Source organism: Cololabis saira, chromosome 4 (assembly GCF_033807715.1).
Source record: "Cololabis saira isolate AMF1-May2022 chromosome 4, fColSai1.1, whole genome shotgun sequence".
Classification (NCBI taxonomy): domain Eukaryota; kingdom Metazoa; phylum Chordata; class Actinopteri; order Beloniformes; family Belonidae; genus Cololabis; species Cololabis saira.
This window is the reverse complement of record NC_084590.1, coordinates 5,639,442-5,657,788: the sequence shown is the minus strand read 5'-3', so window position 1 is coordinate 5,657,788 and position 18,347 is coordinate 5,639,442. Positions and strand designations below refer to the sequence as shown.

At 39.7% G+C, this 18,347-nt stretch overlaps 1 protein-coding gene across 1 annotated transcript; it reads right to left on the bottom strand.

Moving 5' to 3' along the window:
• Positions 1 to 480: 480 nt before the first annotated feature.
• pipox (pipecolic acid oxidase) lies at positions 481 to 18,289 on the bottom strand. The gene is made up of 9 exons (XM_061718697.1): positions 18,135 to 18,289; positions 14,044 to 14,192; positions 12,632 to 12,845; positions 10,762 to 10,944; positions 9,331 to 9,480; positions 8,483 to 8,632; positions 6,958 to 7,033; positions 4,965 to 5,111; positions 481 to 1,689 (listed from the first exon to the last, which is right to left on the bottom strand). The coding sequence occupies exons 1-8, from the start codon at positions 18,240 to 18,242 to the stop codon at positions 4,981 to 4,983; spliced, it is 1,161 nt and encodes a 386-aa protein (XP_061574681.1). The 5' UTR covers positions 18,243 to 18,289; the 3' UTR covers positions 481 to 1,689; positions 4,965 to 4,980.
• Positions 18,290 to 18,347: the final 58 nt, after the last annotated feature.

Here is an 18,347-nt window from a genome sequence, read left to right as displayed (position 1 = left end):
CAAAGAAAAATGCTTGGATCTGGCCGTACGCACAGTTCTGAATCCTAATTTCCCACGCACAGATTCAGGTGGAAATCCACGCACTCCTTGTACATTTGGCCCCAGGTGTCTCAGCACATAGAAGAAAAGCATCCCAAATAACATGCCAGAGTTCACCACACTGTGTAAAAAACCTTTGAGTGGCAAAAGTAGGACACCTCAGTGTCTTGGTGGTCTTCTTCTAAACAGGCTCTTGTGTGTTTGTTGGAATTATTTCTGTCTGATACATCGGACGAGCTCAAGGCTGAATGGACGGACACAGCTGGACTTGCTTCTCTTTGATTTTCTTGATTCTCAGCTTCTGTCCATACGACTATCAGTGACAGCAGTGACAGCAGGGACAGTTCAAAGTTAGTTGAACTGATCAATTTTATATGGACAGGGCGCTTGATCAACCTGAAGAAAAATAACTGAATACAAATGTAGCGGAAAAAAGTCTAATTTTAGAATCAGAATCGGAATTAACTTTATTAGCCAAGTTAGAACATGTCAGACAAGGAACGTGACTCCGGTTAACACCGCTGGCACCATTTGTTTCTACGGATGATTCTTGGAGGAAGGATGACACTGGGATGGAGGAAGGAAAAAAATGCATCTTCAGACTGTGTATAAATACACAGTCAGTACGTTTACATGCAGCAAAGAAATTGGATTTCTGATCGTATCAGATAAACATCCAGAAGACCCAATCACTTGTCTGAGTTTACCTGCTGTTCAGAAAATCGGATAAATGTCCAGAGCATGGCTGACTCCGTGACGCTAGGTGGCGCTGTAACCATGGTAACCATTTCAACAAAGAGCCACTTCCGGTTGCCGTCTCCTTTCACTTCCGGGTGAATGCCCCAGAGCAAATTCTCGAGCATGCGCAGACTGCAATATCCGATGTCTCCGTATACATGGTGTTAAAATTCTGACTGTGAACGGGTTATCTAGGTGCTGCAACCCGATTATTAAATGTCTGATTTAGGCCCGAAATAGGTCCGAAGTAGATCGGGTTCAGGTGTTTACATGCAGTTTAAAAGTCCGAACGATGTCTTATACGATCAGAGACCCGATTGAACTGCTGCATGTAAACGCACTGACTGTCAAGGTGCAAAAAACACCTCAGCACAGAAAAGCAACGTACACAACATCATAAAGAAGACTTGCATGTGGGTGTGGGGAGTGGGCAAGTGTGTGTGGGGGGGGGGTCCCTGCACAGTACATCCAAGTAAGCGCTGCAGCCTTCGTGGCGCTCCAACCTGGTGACTGTGTTGGGGGGGCTGATAAGAGGGGAGCCGGGGAAAGCGTTGAACAGTAGTAAGTCTGTGAACTTTGCCCCAGAGCTACTCCTCAGCCATTGTCCTTGTTGTTATCCGGTACAGTTCTGATCCAGGTCCACTGGTGTCCTGAGGGGAAGGGGAGGGCTAGTGGGAGCCGAACGTCTTGTTTTTATTCCTCCAGGGAGATTGTGACTGGAGCCGCCTGCCAAGCCTCCCTGTCAAGGTCAGATTTAACAATCAACAATTTCATTTGGGTCAGGCAGACTCCTGTAATTTTCCGTCTGCCTTAAGTCTCTGGTTCGTCAATGGCGGCTCCAGACAGACCAATTAGTGGTCAAAAAAGAGAGAGGGTCGCATCATCCATATGTATGACAACGTCTCTGTCGACCTGCACAAAAAAAGAAGAGAAGAATCATTTTTATCACATGGCACAGACATTTTTAGGGGCCAGTAAGAATATACAGAGTTACATTTGCAGGAAAGCTACCCATGAACTGGCGAGTACAATAATGGGATGAAAAATATTCATTTTTTTTTCTTACTGGATCATCTCAAATCAAGTAAAACGGATTGTCAAGACGCAGCTGAACACACAGACCAGTGTCATGTAACCATGATCTGTCCATCCATACGTCTGTTGATCTGTCCACCCATCCATCCATCATCCATCCATCCATCCATCCATCCATCCATCCATCCATCCATCCATCCATCCATCCATCCATCCATCCATCATCCATCCATCACCCATCCATCCATCATCCATCCATCATCCATCCATCCATCCATCATCCATCCATCACCCATCCATCCATCCATCATCCTTCCATCCATCCATCCATCCATCCATCCATCCATCCATCCATCCATCCATCCTTCCATCCATCCATCCATCCAACCATGCATCCATCCATGCATCCATCCATCCATCCATCCATCCATCCATCCATCATCCATCCATCACCCATCCATCCATCATCCATCCATCATCCATCCATCCATCATCCATCCATCACCCATCCATCCATCCATCCATCCATCATCCTTCCATCCATCCATCCATCCATCCATCCATCCATGCATCCATCCATCCATCATCCATCCATCCATCCATCCTTCCATCCATCCATCCATCCATCCATCCATCCATCCATCCATGCATCCATCCATGCATCCATCCATCCATCCTTCCATCATCCATCCATCCATCCATCCATACATCCATGCATCCATCCATCCTTCCATCCCTCCATCCATCCATCCATCATCCATCCATCCATCATCCATCCATCCATACATCCATGCATCCATACATCCATCCATCCATCCATCCATCATCCATCCATCCATCCATCATCCATCCATCCATCCATCCATCCATCCCTCCATCCCTCCATCCATCCATCCATGCATCCATCCATCATCCATCCATCCTTCCATACATCCATGCATCCATACATCCATGCATCCATCCATCCATCCATCCATCATCCATCCATCCATCCATCATCCATCCATCCATCCATCCATCCATCCATCCATCCATCATCCATCCATCATCCATCCATCCATCCATCTGTTTTGGAAAAAACAATTCTGTAGGGTGTGGTTCTGGTTAAGTTCAGGGTGGTTCTGGTTCATTATGGGGTGGATCTGTATGTTGTGGTTCTGGTCTGGTTGTGTATGGTGTGATTCGGGTTCTGCATGCAGTGATTTTGGTTCTATATGGGGTGGTTCTGATTCTGTTTGGGGTGGTTCTGGTTCTGTATGCAGTGGTTCTGGTTCTGTATGTGCTGGTTCTGGTTCTGTATAGGGGGTTCTGGTTCTGAATGCAGTGATTTTGGTTCTATATGGGGTGGTTCTGATTCTGTTTGGGGTGGTTCTGGTTCTGTATGCAGTGGTTCTGGTTCTGTATGTGCTGGTTCTGGTTCTGTATAGGGGGTTCTGGTTCTGAATGCAGTGATTTTGGTTCTATATGGGGTGGTTCTGATTCTGTTTGGGGTGGTTCTGGTTCTGTATGCAGTGGTTCTGGTTCTGTATGTGCTGGTTCTGGTTCTGTATTGGGGGTTCTGGTTCTGAATGCAGTGATTTTGGTTCTATATGGGTTGGTTCTGCTTCTGTTTGGTGTGGTTAAGTAAGTGATGTTCTGGTTCTGTATGCAATTGTTCTGGTTGTGTATGGGGTGGTTCTGGTTCTGTAACAGGCGGTTCTGGTTCTTTATCCGCGTTGTAACCCAGCTGGTAGGAGCTGGCAGCTCCTGGGCTGATGCTAGTCATGCTGATCAACTGGGACAAGCCTTGGTGTTGTTTTCCACCAGGATTTGCAACATTCTGCACAATAAAACATGCTTACCTTACATTTAAAGGCTAAATAATATACACTGCATATGCATGCTGTCTGGCTCTTACAATCAAGTCACATCAGCTACATTGTCCAATGGGCAGTGAGTCCTGGTTCCAACAGGAACAAGTAGGCACATACCTGTATAACAGCCTGTCCTAACTGCACGCGAGCGTCCAACTACCGCGTCGCACTGCGTGACATCGGACGCTCTTTGTCCACACTGAAAGCGTTATGGGCCCCCAAGTTATTTTGATTGACAGCTGAAACTCGCTTTTTAAAAGGCTGATTTATGGTTCCGCGTAACACCAACGCAGACCTACGGCGTAGGGTACGCGCCGAACGGTGCGTGTCGCCGTGTACCCTCGATTTTACGCGGAACCATAAATCAGCCTTTATTCACCGCACTACCCGCCCGTGCGCTCCTGAAAGAAACTCCTAAAATAACTCCTAAAAGAGTAAAGAGACAAGTAAAAGATGGGTGAGTACTTGTAATCTTCCTACGTTTGTACTTTCTAAACAGAAAACAAGCTTTATATTGTGATATTTAAATGTTCTTCTATTTTCTTCCTGTCGCTCGCGTTGAAAGCCGGTTGAAAGCGTTGTAGGAAACGGTCATGGATGAGGAACGGCTGATCCAGTTAGTTGAAATGAGAAGTTATCTCTATGATTCCTCCTCATTTCACTACAAAAACCTCAATAAAGTGGCAGAAAGAAATATTATCCTATTATTATATTATTATTATATATTATCTTATTATTATATCTTATTATCTTATCAGACCCTTCCAGCTCCCTGGCGATCTCCCTCCAGCAGCTGCCACTTTATTGAGGTTCTTGTATTGAATGACTGTTTCCTACAGCGCCTTCAACCGGCTTTCAACGCGAGCGACAGGAAGAAAATAGAAGCAGGGCGTCCGACAAATGTTCAGCTCAAAACGGCGCGCCGCGTCGCGCTGCTTCGCTCGCAGCCAGTTAGGACAGTCCAATAGAAAATAAAGCAATGGAATTGTTTTTGGCGCTGACGCTCTCTCGTTTCGCATGCAGTTTAGGACACGGTGTAACAGAGCATACTGATCCCATTCTGATTAGCTAAACCTGCCCACCTCCTCCATACACGCATGCAACACTTTTCTACAGGTTCTCACAAGTTTTTTGTGACTTCAAATTCAATTTACATATATGCAGTTTTTTTTTTTTTTTTTATGCAAATGAAAAAATGTCACCAGGAGTTTAGATTTTCAGTTCAAGTTCTGAATTCAATCATATTCCACAAACTCTCAAATTTATTCTACAAATGTGCACATTTTGAGGCATATTTACCTTCATTGTCTTAGCCCTATAATGCTGATTTAGGCTTTGGCTGGAAACGTCCGATGCGGAAAGGTGAAAGGTCAAATGAAGGTACTTCTCCAAGGCTGAGTTCACACAGAATCAAGCCAATGATTGGTCCGAACTTGAAGCCATGACCTTGAGAAAAGAAATGAGGATTGTAAGAAAAAAACATATGCATTTCACAAAATGGCATTACCTTTTGACAGTCGACCAAAATCAAACAGGCACAAACTGATTTCTCCCCGGAGGGACTAATAACACCACAGACTGATGAGACATCTAACCTCTGTGAATTTCTTTTGTGTTAGAGCATGACCACTTCTTAATCTGTAATACATTAAAGAAGCCTGGCATTTCAAATGTTTCATACCATGGCGCTGTCTTAATATAATAAATAAATATATAATAAAATAATAATAAAGTCTGTGGAAACACTGTCCATTGCTCTCCAAAGTCTGTGTGAATACTTGATTCTGATTGGCTGGCAGGTGTAGGTTATAAGTGATAACCTACACCTAGAAAACAAGTTTGGTCAAATTGCCTGAAATCTTTAATATCATTGCTCTGGATCAACTGTAACCACGGCAACAGAGATTCAGAGAAGAAGAGCCGGCTACCGCAGGACGGCAACATGAGTGATTTTGTCATCTCTTTTAATTTATTTGGTGAATTTAACAATTTTGATGACTGGGATGCAGAAGAGGAGAGAAAAGAAAATAGCATAGCGGAGCTGAGCGGACTAGAATATCTCCCGTTACCAAGGAAACTGAGTTATGGCTTGTTAAAAAACTTTGTAATTTACCAGGATAGAACGGCTGCAGACGAGAGATTAAATAGTCGCTCAGCCGCTCAGCTGTGGCTTGTTATAAAACTAATGATTTCAACTGAAAACACATTAAAGCATGAATAACTGATTTAATATATGTTTTGGTAAGTGGCCGTGTTATATACAGGATAATGCCCTTTGAGGTGACATTAACATAAATATATGGACGACGCGGAGGCAAACCGTTCACGGTTCACGCCCCCGCGTCGTCCATATATTTATGTTAATGGACACCTGGAAGGGCATTGTCCCGCACTTATTTGTAGGTTCCAGCACTGGGTAAGCAGAACACGATTCACACTGACAAGTGTGAAACGATGGTCTTACAAACAAGCTGCACCAAGGAAATGAGGCTGGAGCATGGAACATTATATAATTATTAGATGAATAACTCAGTTGTATTAAACAATTAATGTAAGGGGAAAGGCAAAAGTGGATGAAAAGGGATTAACAATGCCTTTAAGAGCATGTTAGCGTTGAGCCCAAAACACTGCCGAGCTGAATTTCAAGGCTAAAGTTAGATATTGTTGAGCTATAACTCCTAGTAATAGTTAAAGAAGTGTATACACCAGTTCTTTTAAATATTTATGAAGAATACCGTATTTTCTGGACTATAAGCCGCTACTTTTTTCATAGGTTTTCAACCATGCAGCTTATACAAAGGTTCTATTCTGTGAATTTTTCTTCCACCGCTCGGGGCGCTCTAACCGGAATTAGAATCAAAACTAAGACAAAATAAATGCAAAGAAGAATACACTACTTCTTCTTTAGCAGATAGAATTAGATTTCAAATAGATAAATAAATAGCGGTTATTTTCTCTTGGTTCTGTCCCGTTTTAATCAGCAAAGTTGCTGCCGTGTTAAAAGACACTGTTAGGAAAGATCTATTTAGGTACAAACATGTACATCATTTACAGTTGAAAATCCTTCTGTACATGTAGTAAATATCTAATCTAACAACATAAATATCTGCAGCTTGCATGTCTTTTTTTTAAAATAGAGCGGATGTGGCTTATATACAAGTGCAGCTTATAGTCCAGAAAATACAGTAATTACCTAGAAAATATAGTAGAACTGGAATCATACAAACAACCAATGTGGGTTGGTGATCAGATCTCGGTGTCTGAGGTTTCTTTATGGAGCATTATGCTGTACCTGAAAATCCTGCCCCGATGATGATGTTTTGGTAGGTGGGGTGACGGTCCAGGACAAAATGATCATCAGGCGTTAGCTGCAAAGAGGACAAAAAAATAATAACTCTTCAAAGAGCAACATTATCATATACTGATACGTTCTGCGATGATGTGGAAACCTATTCAGGGTGTTCCCTGGATAGTGAAATGACAGCTCCCTGCCTCTCGCACAAGGACACTCAAGCTTATAGAAATATTTTGCTTATTTGTCAGTCATGGAAAGTGTAATTTTCTTTGTAGCCACTTTAGCCAAGGTATCAGAGCTAATACCATGTTCAGTTGAGGGCAAAGACATCACGGAGACACATCATTACTGCAGGTTACAAATCTCCTGAGATCCCTATCAAACCTGGCAGCAGGGACGTGCGGTCAGGGGAGGCATGTGAGCCTCACCTGTCATCATGACAAGTAAAAAAATAAATAATTATAACATCAAATTTATACTAATATTTGTCCACTGATCTTTATGTATGTAATTTCGAACATTTTTTATAGTCAAAATCGCTGAATTTGCCTATTTCCTGTTCAAATACGGGGCTGAAACGAGAGGTGCGGCAGCAGCGATCCGAGCTCTGATTGGACAATCCATCACAAACTGGGTTGATACGTGCGATTGGCCCGTGCTGGTTGCCGTATCTCTGCATGTCCCAATATAATGTTTGCAGACACGTTTATTCGACCTGATTTTCCACAGTCTGGCTAATGTCTTTAACCATTAAAGTTTATTGTTTATTAGTGACATATTTAGTTTTGCTGATGGAAAATAAAACCGCAGTGAAAAAGGCCCAGGGTGAGGCAGACAGTACTCTGCCTCACCTGAAGGGGGCGTACGTGAGCCAACGGGTACAAACACTTTTAATTTAAATCTTATAAAAAAGAGATTAGACTAAGAAAAATACAATAGAATATTTAAAAGGTAAATTTTTGCCTCAAATAAAACATTCCTTGTTTTTCTTTTCGTGCTTTTTTTTGAGCAATCTGTAAATTGATTAAAGTATCAGAATTAAACAACTGATAAGGTCAAAATTTAAATCTGAGCTGCCACTCAGGAAGGTTATCATACCAGAATATCATCTACAGACATGAATACTTTCAAAAAGTATAAGTAAGTTTTGTCACCTTGAGTGGTTACTGATATCTGGCCTGGCCCGTGGACTACAATGATAAAAGGGTGAAGCTGGACAACAAAACCTGTTCATACATTCATAACCAACACCGCCATGGCCCAGCTTCACCTTGAATAAAAATACAATTTGAATAAAATTAAAATGTGATGTTTATCTGTTACCCAATACGAAAGAAGTTCATTTTAAAATGATAAGCAATGTGCTGATTTTTTGACATTAAGGTTTAGTTTGTCCAACAGTTAATGTACACCTTATTGCTTTTCTTATTCTTCGGGATAGGAGAGGAACTAATATTGTCCATTGACTTTTCATTTTCTTCATGTAGCACTTATTTCAAAAGCCTTCCTAACATGTGCGTACCGTGTACATGCAGGATTCCACCACGGCCGGCTCCGGCAGCAGACCAGGAAGAGAGCGGCGGACGAACCGCCGGAGGATATCGATGTCAGACGTGTTGGTCTGCTGGTCTCTCTGGTCCGGGTCAGCCTTGCTGCCCATGTGGTAGCAGATCTGCAAAAAACATGACAATATTAATGCTGGTTACACTGGAAATGCTGACTATGGCTGGTATTTATGTCAATAGCAGAAATGACACAACCTTGTTCCTTCTCTAAGTTGATTTGTAATGAATCCAGAATGTATGACATTTTTGCATTACAGAAAATAAAGGACTTTATCACAATATTCTAATTTTCTGAGACAGTCCTGTAAGCACACTTTCTCCATTTTTTCCCTATCAGTGTTTTTTGGGACAACTAAATTTGTTTTACCTACCAATTTAAGCTAATTCCTCATACGTGAACAACTGGTTATAAAGAAAAAGATTTTTCCAACACTCCATTTATTCAGTTTATTTGCTTTAGGGAAGTTCTGAACTGGCAACTTCTCCATAACTTAACTGGAAACCAGGCTGTACTGGGAATGTTTAAGTGTGCCCATTGAAGACTAAGATTAAACTTCCTTCTAATGAGTTTAAGCACATTTTGTTAGACTATCACTGTGTTTTAGATGCTTAGATTTCATTGATAGAGAAAGTCATGTAGAAAAGCATTTTTTGTGTTTCAATGCAAATTTACTCTAAGTTACTTTCTGAAACCAAAGAACCACAAATATGTGGAAAATCCGATCAAATCTACCTTGTAGTATTATCATCACTTTTGAAGGAATGGGTTTCTCTTTTGTATGACTGGACAGTTGTGTACTCATACCTTCATCATCCCTGGATACTCGTTGGAAGGCAGACCGTAGATGTGGTGAACCTCTTCACTCTCAGTTTGTAAGAAACAAGGAAAGCGTTGCTTCACATCATAGGAACCAGGAACCTTCTCCTTCCAGTAGCAAACATTGATCTTCACTGTCTGCAGAAATGAAAGCAGCAAATCATTAAGATGAGATAAGCTGAGAAAACTGCATCTTAAGGATAATGTATAATATCCACCCTTCGTTACTTCTGCCCTTTTAGACATGAAATATTTCAACACTCTGCAGTTTCTCACATGCCAATTCTGTGTCCTTCAACACAGTATTGCTTTTCTGCAGAAAGATGTGCTCAAATTGCCTATATGACTGCAATAAAATATCAAATTAGAATGAAGAAAATTAGAAGGATCTCTAGTTTATGTAGATTTTTCATAGCTGCGTTGCAGTGGATTAACTCAGATGAACAAACTCCAAGATGCCTGAAGTTCCTCTAAAGTCCTGAAGCAGTTTCTTATGTCAGGAGATGTCGACTATTAGTATTTTAACAATTTATCAGTTTGTTGAACTGCCCCTCATATGGCGCTTTTCCACTAGTACCTACTCAGCCCGACTCTCCTCCAGTCGGTTTGGTTCTTTCCCACCAGGGGTCTAACGTGCCGAGTAGATACTTTTTCTGTATCTACTTCTAATTCAAACTCACATTCACATTCACAGGAGGATGAAATCAGCAAAAGAGCAACTTGTGGCTTCTTGTTCATTTTATTCAACCAGAAATGGCAGCAAAAGTCTGTTTCATGATCCAACTCTGAGGTGCAGATGTTCATAAACCTGGTGCTGAGTATGGGGGTATTATTGTTCCAATATTATTTGTGTGTGCGTATCTCAATCTGTGTTTGTGTGTAATAAGATTTGTGTGTATTCACATTTGTCTGTATTCACATTTGTGTGTGCGTAAAAAGATTTGTGTGTCTGTAAATTTTTGTCTGTAAATTTGTGTGTGTGTAAAAGATCTATATGTCTGTATTCACATTTGCAAGTGAAGACAAATCTGCAAATGCGTAAACTGATGTGTAAGTGTACATACATCTGTAAATGTGTAAACACATCTGTAAATGCGTACTGAGATCTGTAAATGTCTGTCTACAGTTACAACTCAGGCGGGAGCTCGGGCTCACAGGCTCACGCCAGGCTACAGTAGCAATACAGCCTTCACACCACTACAGGCCCCAGACTGTATGCTGACGGTCTAAATAATACAACTGAAATATAAGCTTCAATTCTCGCACATGCAGGGAAGGGGTTAAAAGTAAAACATAAAAAATATATATAATTACAAAATTACAAAATATGAACAGTATATACAGTACATTGAAAAAAATATATATATATACTGTATTCCTACATTCATAGATCTATTGAAATGTGACTGAGATTTTTACCTCTAGTGGCAGCTGTAAGCCGGTGTGCACCAGTAGTTTGTTGGTCCAGGGTCCGGCAGCGATGACCACACTCTTAGCTCGATAAACACCAGCAGATGTTGAAACTGTGACAACAGGACCAGGCTGGATAGCAGTTACCTTCTCTTTGTCTCGTATGACCCCACCCAACTTCTGAAACTGATCCTGGGAAGAAGAAGGAATGAAAATAATACAGTATCTGTCAATGAAAATCTCTTAGGACACATTACAGTTGCACAAGCTATATGGAATCTAAACTGGAATAATTGGAACTAATAATTGGAATAATATAATAATAATAATAATTTTGCACGTAAGTCAGGCCTGGCGACAAAATTTGATATTTAATGGTTTGCATTAATGGGCGTGGCCTAATGGCTCAACAGCGCCCCCTAGAAAACTTTGTGCCTCAAGCCCCACAATACGGTTTGACGTACATGCAGGAAAACCGGTACACACCTGTATCATGTCGCAACTTAAAGAAAAGTCTCTTGGCGTCATGGCCCAAACCCAACAGGAAGTCGGCCATTTTTAACATTCTGAGTTTATCGTGTAATTTTGCCACAATTTATGCCATTTCTTCGGCCTTTAATACGGCCCGAACCGTAACGTGCACCCAGGTGTTAATGTGGCCACGATAGACGCCAAAAAGCGCACCCACCCTTCATCTGATTGGTCGATATCTGATAGTTCCTACTTTCTGCCATAACTTTTGAATGGTTTGATATAGAGAGTCGTGGGTGGTTTCATCCGCTAAATGTCCAGGCCTGAAGAATCTACATCAAGTCATACAAGCTTCCACTGCAGCCTGAACGTGCACAAGGGTGGAGGACCGTTCATCGCTGCTTGCAGCTTTAAATCTTGAAATTGTATTTCAACATTATTCTCGCCATTTCGTAGTACACAATAAAAAAAAATCTTCCCCTCTCAAATATTTTTTCTCCCACATGCAGTACTGGAGTTGAGGGTGGATGAGGGGGGACGGCATCCCCCCTGAAATAAAAACGGTCCAAATCATCCCCCCTGAAATAAAAACAGTCCAAATCATCCCCCCTGAAATAAAAACGGTCCAAATCATCCCCCCTGTAAAACTGCCATCCCTCCTTTCCATCCCTTATGTCATTTCATCAATGAATGTGGTTTTACTGCTATTTCAACATTTAGAGTCATCACCAGAAAAATAACACCAGAAAAATAACTTATTTGACAATTTTCAAGTAAATTTTCACTTGAAATAAGTAGGAAAATCTGCCAGTGGGACAAGATTTATCTTCTTATTACAAGCAAAAAAATCTTGTTCCACATTCAGATTTTTCTACTTATTTCAAGTGAAAATCTACTTGAAACAGGTGAAAATTGTTGTTTTTTTCCAGTGATGAGTCTTGTTTTAAGTGTAATGAGATTTTTTTTTTTACTAAAATGAGACATTTTAACTAGAAATAAGACAAATATTCTTGTTAAGATTGTGAGTTTTTGCAGTGATCCATTTCACTTATCCTGTGAAGGACAGAGTCATATTGATAAGTTCAGAAAAGTGTTTTTTATTGTTGTGTTTTGATGTATTTGATGTAAGCCCAGTGGATATTTAAAGCTTACAGAAGGCTGCATTTAACTGCTGCTATGTCATTCCTGCAGTATTTCTGCAGCTGTTTTGGTCACTGCTATTATTTGTAATATATCATATTATTTGTAATCAGCACAAATTATCTGTCCCCATATGATACAATCCACCATCCCCCCTGATTTTATTTACAACTCGAGTACTGTCTACATGGCCCTGATACTCTTCCGTACATATGTCATCATACCCCCCCCTCACAAAGCTTATGTTTGTGTTGTTTTAGTGCCGTACCTGTACAGTCTTGAGCGCGCGGTCGGCATACAGAACCCCAGCAGTCACATCCACCACGGCTGCATCACCCTCAGCCAGAACCACGCCGGGGATGTGCTGGTTGAAGTTCTCCCGGGTCAGCACCACCATAGGAACCTTGTTGTTTTGCAGGGTCTTTTTATACAGCTGATAACTACGACCGTTTTCTGGCCCCATAACCACAAGTCCTGTTTGCCTGAAACGTTAATGAGTAATGATATGATAAGCAAAGAAGAATGGAATAAAGAATAAAAAGTGGATTACACAGTTTCTGAGAGCACGTCCAAAGTGAGTGAGTACAAGACTCACCGTGTAAAAAGACTATCTGGCTTCTATCATACAATATTACGAAACAGGAACCTACGGAAGAGTATCAGGGCCGTGCAGGAGAAAAAATATTTGAGAGGGGAAGATTTTTTTTATTGTGCACTTTGAGAAAAAAGTCGAAATGTCGAGATTAATGTTGAAATACAATTTCAAAAATAAGGTTGAAATTTCAGGAATAAAGTCGAAATTTTGCCTTTTTTCACAAAATTTTGACTTTTTTCTCAACATTTCGACTTTTTTCTCAAAGTGCACAATGAAAAAAAATCTTCTTCCTCTAAAATATTATTTTTATTTTTCTCCTGCCTGGCCCTAATACTCTTCAGTAGGAACCTCTGTAGATCATCTCAGACTCTTATTTATTTCTCCAATTTAAAAAAAAATATATACAGGACTGTCTCAGAAAATTAGAATATTGTGATAAAGTTCTTTATTTTCTGTAATGCAAAAATGTCATACATTCTGGATTCATTACAAATCAACTGAAATGTTGCAAGCCTTTTATTATTTTAATATTGCTGATCATGGCTTACAGCTTAAGAAAACTCAAATATCCTATCTCAAAAAATGAGAATATTCTGGGAATCTTAATCTTAAACTGTAAACCATAATCAGCAATATTAAAATAATAAAAGGCTTGCAATATTTCAGTTGATTTGTAATGAATCCAGAATGTATGACATTTTTGTTTTTTTTAATTGCATTACAGAAAATAAAGAACTTTATCACAATATTCTAATTTTCTGAGACAGTCCTGTAGTCTTTATTGCCTTTGTGAAATGATAAGCATTTGGCTCAGGGTTATTAAAAGTGTAATTTAGCACCAAACCACCCACTCTCATGTATCCTTGAAGAAAAGACAAGGAACTGATCCATATTCAGGGTGTAGAAGGTATAGAAGGTCTCCAGAGGTCATATAGGTCAGAAGAAAGTCGTGCTTTTTGGCTCCTGTAGATTGAAGCGCTGCTCTTGTGCATACATAGCACTTTGAATATGACCCATTTCTGGGCAAAGGTTTTTTTATACTCAGTTTATTGGTTTTGTTTTTTATTTTTTTGCTAAATTCTTACCTGTACAGTCTGACCCCGGCCTCCCTCTCCAGCTGAGCCCAGAGCTGGTAGCATTCCTGCATCATCCGGGAGTAGAAGTCGTGGTCGTAGGCCTTCCTGATGATCCTAGTCTGGCCATGAGAGCTCCCTCTGGTGTGGGGCAAAACAAACTGGAAGAGAAGAGTCAAGAAGATGTACAGAAATTACAATCAAGTATTTACGGAAGCCTGTTGCATTCACTTGAGAAAAAAAAAAATCTGCTCTGTTTTTCTGAATTAACGAGATAATTATCTCAGAATTCCGAGAAAGGTTTTAATGAAAAAAAAAAAGTTTTAATGAAAAAAAAAATTGCTGTTTTTCTGAATTAACCAGATACTTCAAGAAGCTGTCATTCACTTGAGAGCTGGATTTCATGGAAGCAAACATGTTCCTGTCCAGTTTAATACAGTTTTATTTTGCTTTTGGTTTGAAACATTGGGAAATACTCTTGTCTTTAAGTTATATAGATGGTATTGGAAAAGCCCATTCTGATCTGCTGGACATTATCTCATTAATTCAGAAAAACAGAGCAAATTTTTTTTTTATCAAAATTTTATCTCGTTAATTCAGAAAAACAGAGATTTATTTTTAATAAAAATTGTATCTCGTTAATTCAGAAAAACAGAGCAGATTTTTTTTAAATTAAAATTTAATCTCGTTAATTCAGAAAAACAGATTTTTTTTCTCAAGTGAATGCAATACGCTTCCGTAAGTATGTAGCCGTTTAAATATTTATTTCTTATGTATGAAGTAGATTTACTCAAGTTCTGTTCTTCATTTCTGCTTTACTGTTTTTCTAAATCATGTCCGCTGTACAGAGTAGGTACAGGCTGCTTCAACTGGGATCCCCAGCTCTTCATATCTACGTGTCAAAGTTGTCTCACACAAGATTCTGAAACACAGAATGCTGGTATTGTCATCAGGGAGTGTGGACCTGCTATCAGGGATGGTTACCTGACCTCCACCTATATGGAGGATTTTTTGTGCCAAAATTAAATAAATAAATACATCATTAATTAATTAAATTGGGAATGAAATATATCATTAATTAATTAAATGTGTCATTAATTAATTAATTAAAATTAGAATGAAATATGTCATTAATCAATTAAAATACAATTCATTTTAAGTAAAAATATATATTTATTGTTTCAACATTTAATTAATTAATGACACATTTAATTAATTAATGATATATTTCATTCCCAATTTAATTAATTAATGATGTATTTATTTATTTAATTTTGGCACAAAAAATCCTCCATACTCAGCATGCCTACAGAGCTGGCCATTCTACTTCAACCGCTTTAATTCAAATGACTGATGACTGGCTTAAAGCTATGGACAACTCTATGATGGTGGGAGTTGTACTATTAGATTTCAGTGCTGCATTTGATGTTCTTGATAATTCTCTATTGATTGACAAACTTAAATGTTATCGTTTTAGTGACTCTGCTTTAAAGTGGATAAAAAGTTATTTGTCTTTCAGATCACAGAAGGTTTATCTAAATGGCAGTCTGTCCAGTAGCAGACGTTTAGAGTGTGGCGTGCCACAAGGGAGCTGCCTGGGGCCTTTGCTCTTTTCATTATTTACAAATGACCTGTCTTGGGCTACTAAATATGCCACTACAGTACTTTATGCCGATGATTCTACTTTATATTACGCTGCACCGTCATGCAACATACTTAATGAGGTCTTGAGTAGAGAGCTAAAAGTGGTGCATGACTGGGTAGTATGCAATAGACTTGCCCTTAACATTTCCAAGACCAAATGTATGGTGCTGGGTACAAGGCATAGGCTAGTTAACAGGCCTATGCTTGATTTAAAGTTGAGTAACTCGCCAGTTAAACAAGTTGAAAATACAAAACTCCTTGGAGTGATCATAGACTGTGCTCTGTCTTGGTCAAACCATATTAATTATATTGTGTCAAAAATGGGCAGAGCAATTGGTATAGCCAGGAAATGTGTTGCTTGTGTTGCCCAACCACTTTTATGTCAGATTGTTCAGAGTCTTGTTCTATGTCATCTTGACTATTGCTCCACAGTGTGGTCATCTGCTGCTAGTGTGGTGACCTGAGGAAGCTCCAGGTTGTCCAGAACAGGGCAGCACGGTTAGTTCTCGGCTGCTCACCTAGGTCTAATGTGAGCCACATGCATGCCAGCCTTTCTTGGCTTACAGTAGATAAAAGGTTGTATTTTAATAAGCTTGTACTGTTCAGGTCAGTCATAATCTGTAAAAGTCCTGTTTTTATTTATAGTCAAATAGTTTATAGCAATACTGTGCATGATCACAACACTAGAGGTTCCAGTAATGGACATCTTGTACTACCAGGTCCAAAGACAAATGCTTTAAAGAGATGCTTTCATATATCGATCATTGGCTCTTTGGAATAACCTGCCCCAAAACCTCTGCAATACCCTTTTCAGTAAACTTACTTTTAAAAAGAAGTTAAAATTGTATTTGTCACTGTAAGGTTTTTTTTTGTATTTTGTTTTTTTTGTTTACCATGCTTTTTTAACAACTCCCATCATGTAACTTGGTTTTAAATTGTAAGGTTTTTTAGTACTGAATACTGATATTAATTAATGTTGTATTTGTAAATCTATTTTGTATGTCTTTTATGTGGACCCCAGGAAGACTAGCTGGTCGCTACGGCGCCAGCTAATGGGGATCCCTAATAAAATCAAATCAAATCAAAGTCATGCTAGCCAATCGGAATCCTGGAAAAAAACGTCAACAAATGACACGTGTGAAGCCTGAATAATATGGTTCCGTGTTAAATCGACGGCGTAGCCTACTGTACGTACGGTGCGCGTCGCCGCGTACCCTACGCCGTAGGCTCTGCGTTGGTGTAACGCAGAACCATAAATCAGCCTTGACTGCCAGTTACTTCCAAGATGAACAAGAGCCTTTCATTTGGAGTGACAGAGAAGTGGAGTTACTTTTAAGTGTGACTTTAGAATATAAAACAGGTAAAATACAAGAAAATATTGACGGTGGCCAAACTAATTGTAAACACAGGTCGCACAAATGATGCTGGTGACGTTTCTGTTGCATAATGTGACGTTTTGAAGCCTAAATGTCCGTTTCTCTCCGTTTACAAGCAAACGTGAAAACGGAGGTTTTGCAAATCTCCACTTTGGCCGGAGTTTTCAGAAATGATCGTTTTTGGTGACTTTGAGCTTCGTTTTCATGTAAATGAACGGCCAAAACGCATAAAAACACCACCGTTTTTGCTCCGTGTAAACGGGGCCTTAGGCATGAAAAAATCCATTGTCTGTTTCTAAATTGATTCTCATATTAATTCATAAAAATCGATTTGCATGTCTAAAAATCGATTTTTTTTTACATCATCACATTACAACTTTTGGTATTTTTTTATTTATGCCCAAAAAAGGAATGTTTTGGTGGACACGAGAATAACTAGTGCCATGTTTTTACCTTTAAATATGTTTAAAGGTATGAAAACATTAAAGTTTTCAGTTATAATTGCATAAATTGTCCATATTTCATACTGTCTTGGGGTTACATTTGGGAAAAATTAAAATGGAATGTAGGAAAAAATAAAATCGATTTCATACGACTCTGTTTGCAGCCCGTTTGTCCTGTGCATTTGTGAAACGGTGTGTGCATTTGCGAATTATGAGACTGTTCTAGCTCCATATGGATCTGTTTAGTAAATCTGCCCCACAATGTTTCTGAAAGCAGTTCTATCAGCATTCTGGGAGCTGATTGGTCCTTACAGCATCATTAGCTGCAATACTTGCTGTTGAATGTCAATATAATACTATTATTAATATGTTGCATAAATACACAGTCATATAATTCATGCAACAGCTCAAAAAACAGTTTTATTAACACTAACCCAAATCAATATCGGAATCGAATCAAATCTTGATAATCGATTCTGAATCTTAAGAATCAGAATCGAATCGATTCTTGACATTTGATTCGATCCCCAGCCGTGGTCAGAATGAATGAGAATGATCGATACACACACACACACACACACACATATATATAGATATATGATGTATGTGTTCAACCTTCTGTTACAGCTGCTCGTCTCACCTGCTCCAGCAGTAGAGTCTTCTTCTTCCTCTTTGCCAGCTCGTAGGCCGTGAAGGAGCCTTGAACCCCGGCCCCGATCACTATGCAGTCAAACTCTCCACTCATCATGTCGGCTTCACTTCCAACTAGTGCTGCAGTGGCAGGCAGGTGGCTGTTTATCTGCTGCTGCCTGGGCCGACCTTTGCCCCTGGAGACAGTTTTACAACCCTCAGT

Excerpts from the sequence above, each read along its gene's own strand:
- pipox (XM_061718697.1), bottom strand. The coding sequence starts at position 18,242 with ATGATGAGTGGAGAGTTTGACTGCATAGTGATCGGGGCCGGGGTTCAA. Across the intron at positions 14,193-18,134 it reads AGACTCTACTGCTGGAGCAG|TTTGTTTTGCCCCACACCAG; the intron begins GTGAGACGAGCA and ends CTTCTCTTCCAG. Across the intron at positions 12,846-14,043 it reads GCCGGGGTCAGACTGTACAG|GCAAACAGGACTTGTGGTTA; the intron begins GTAAGAATTTAG and ends TTAACGTTTCAG.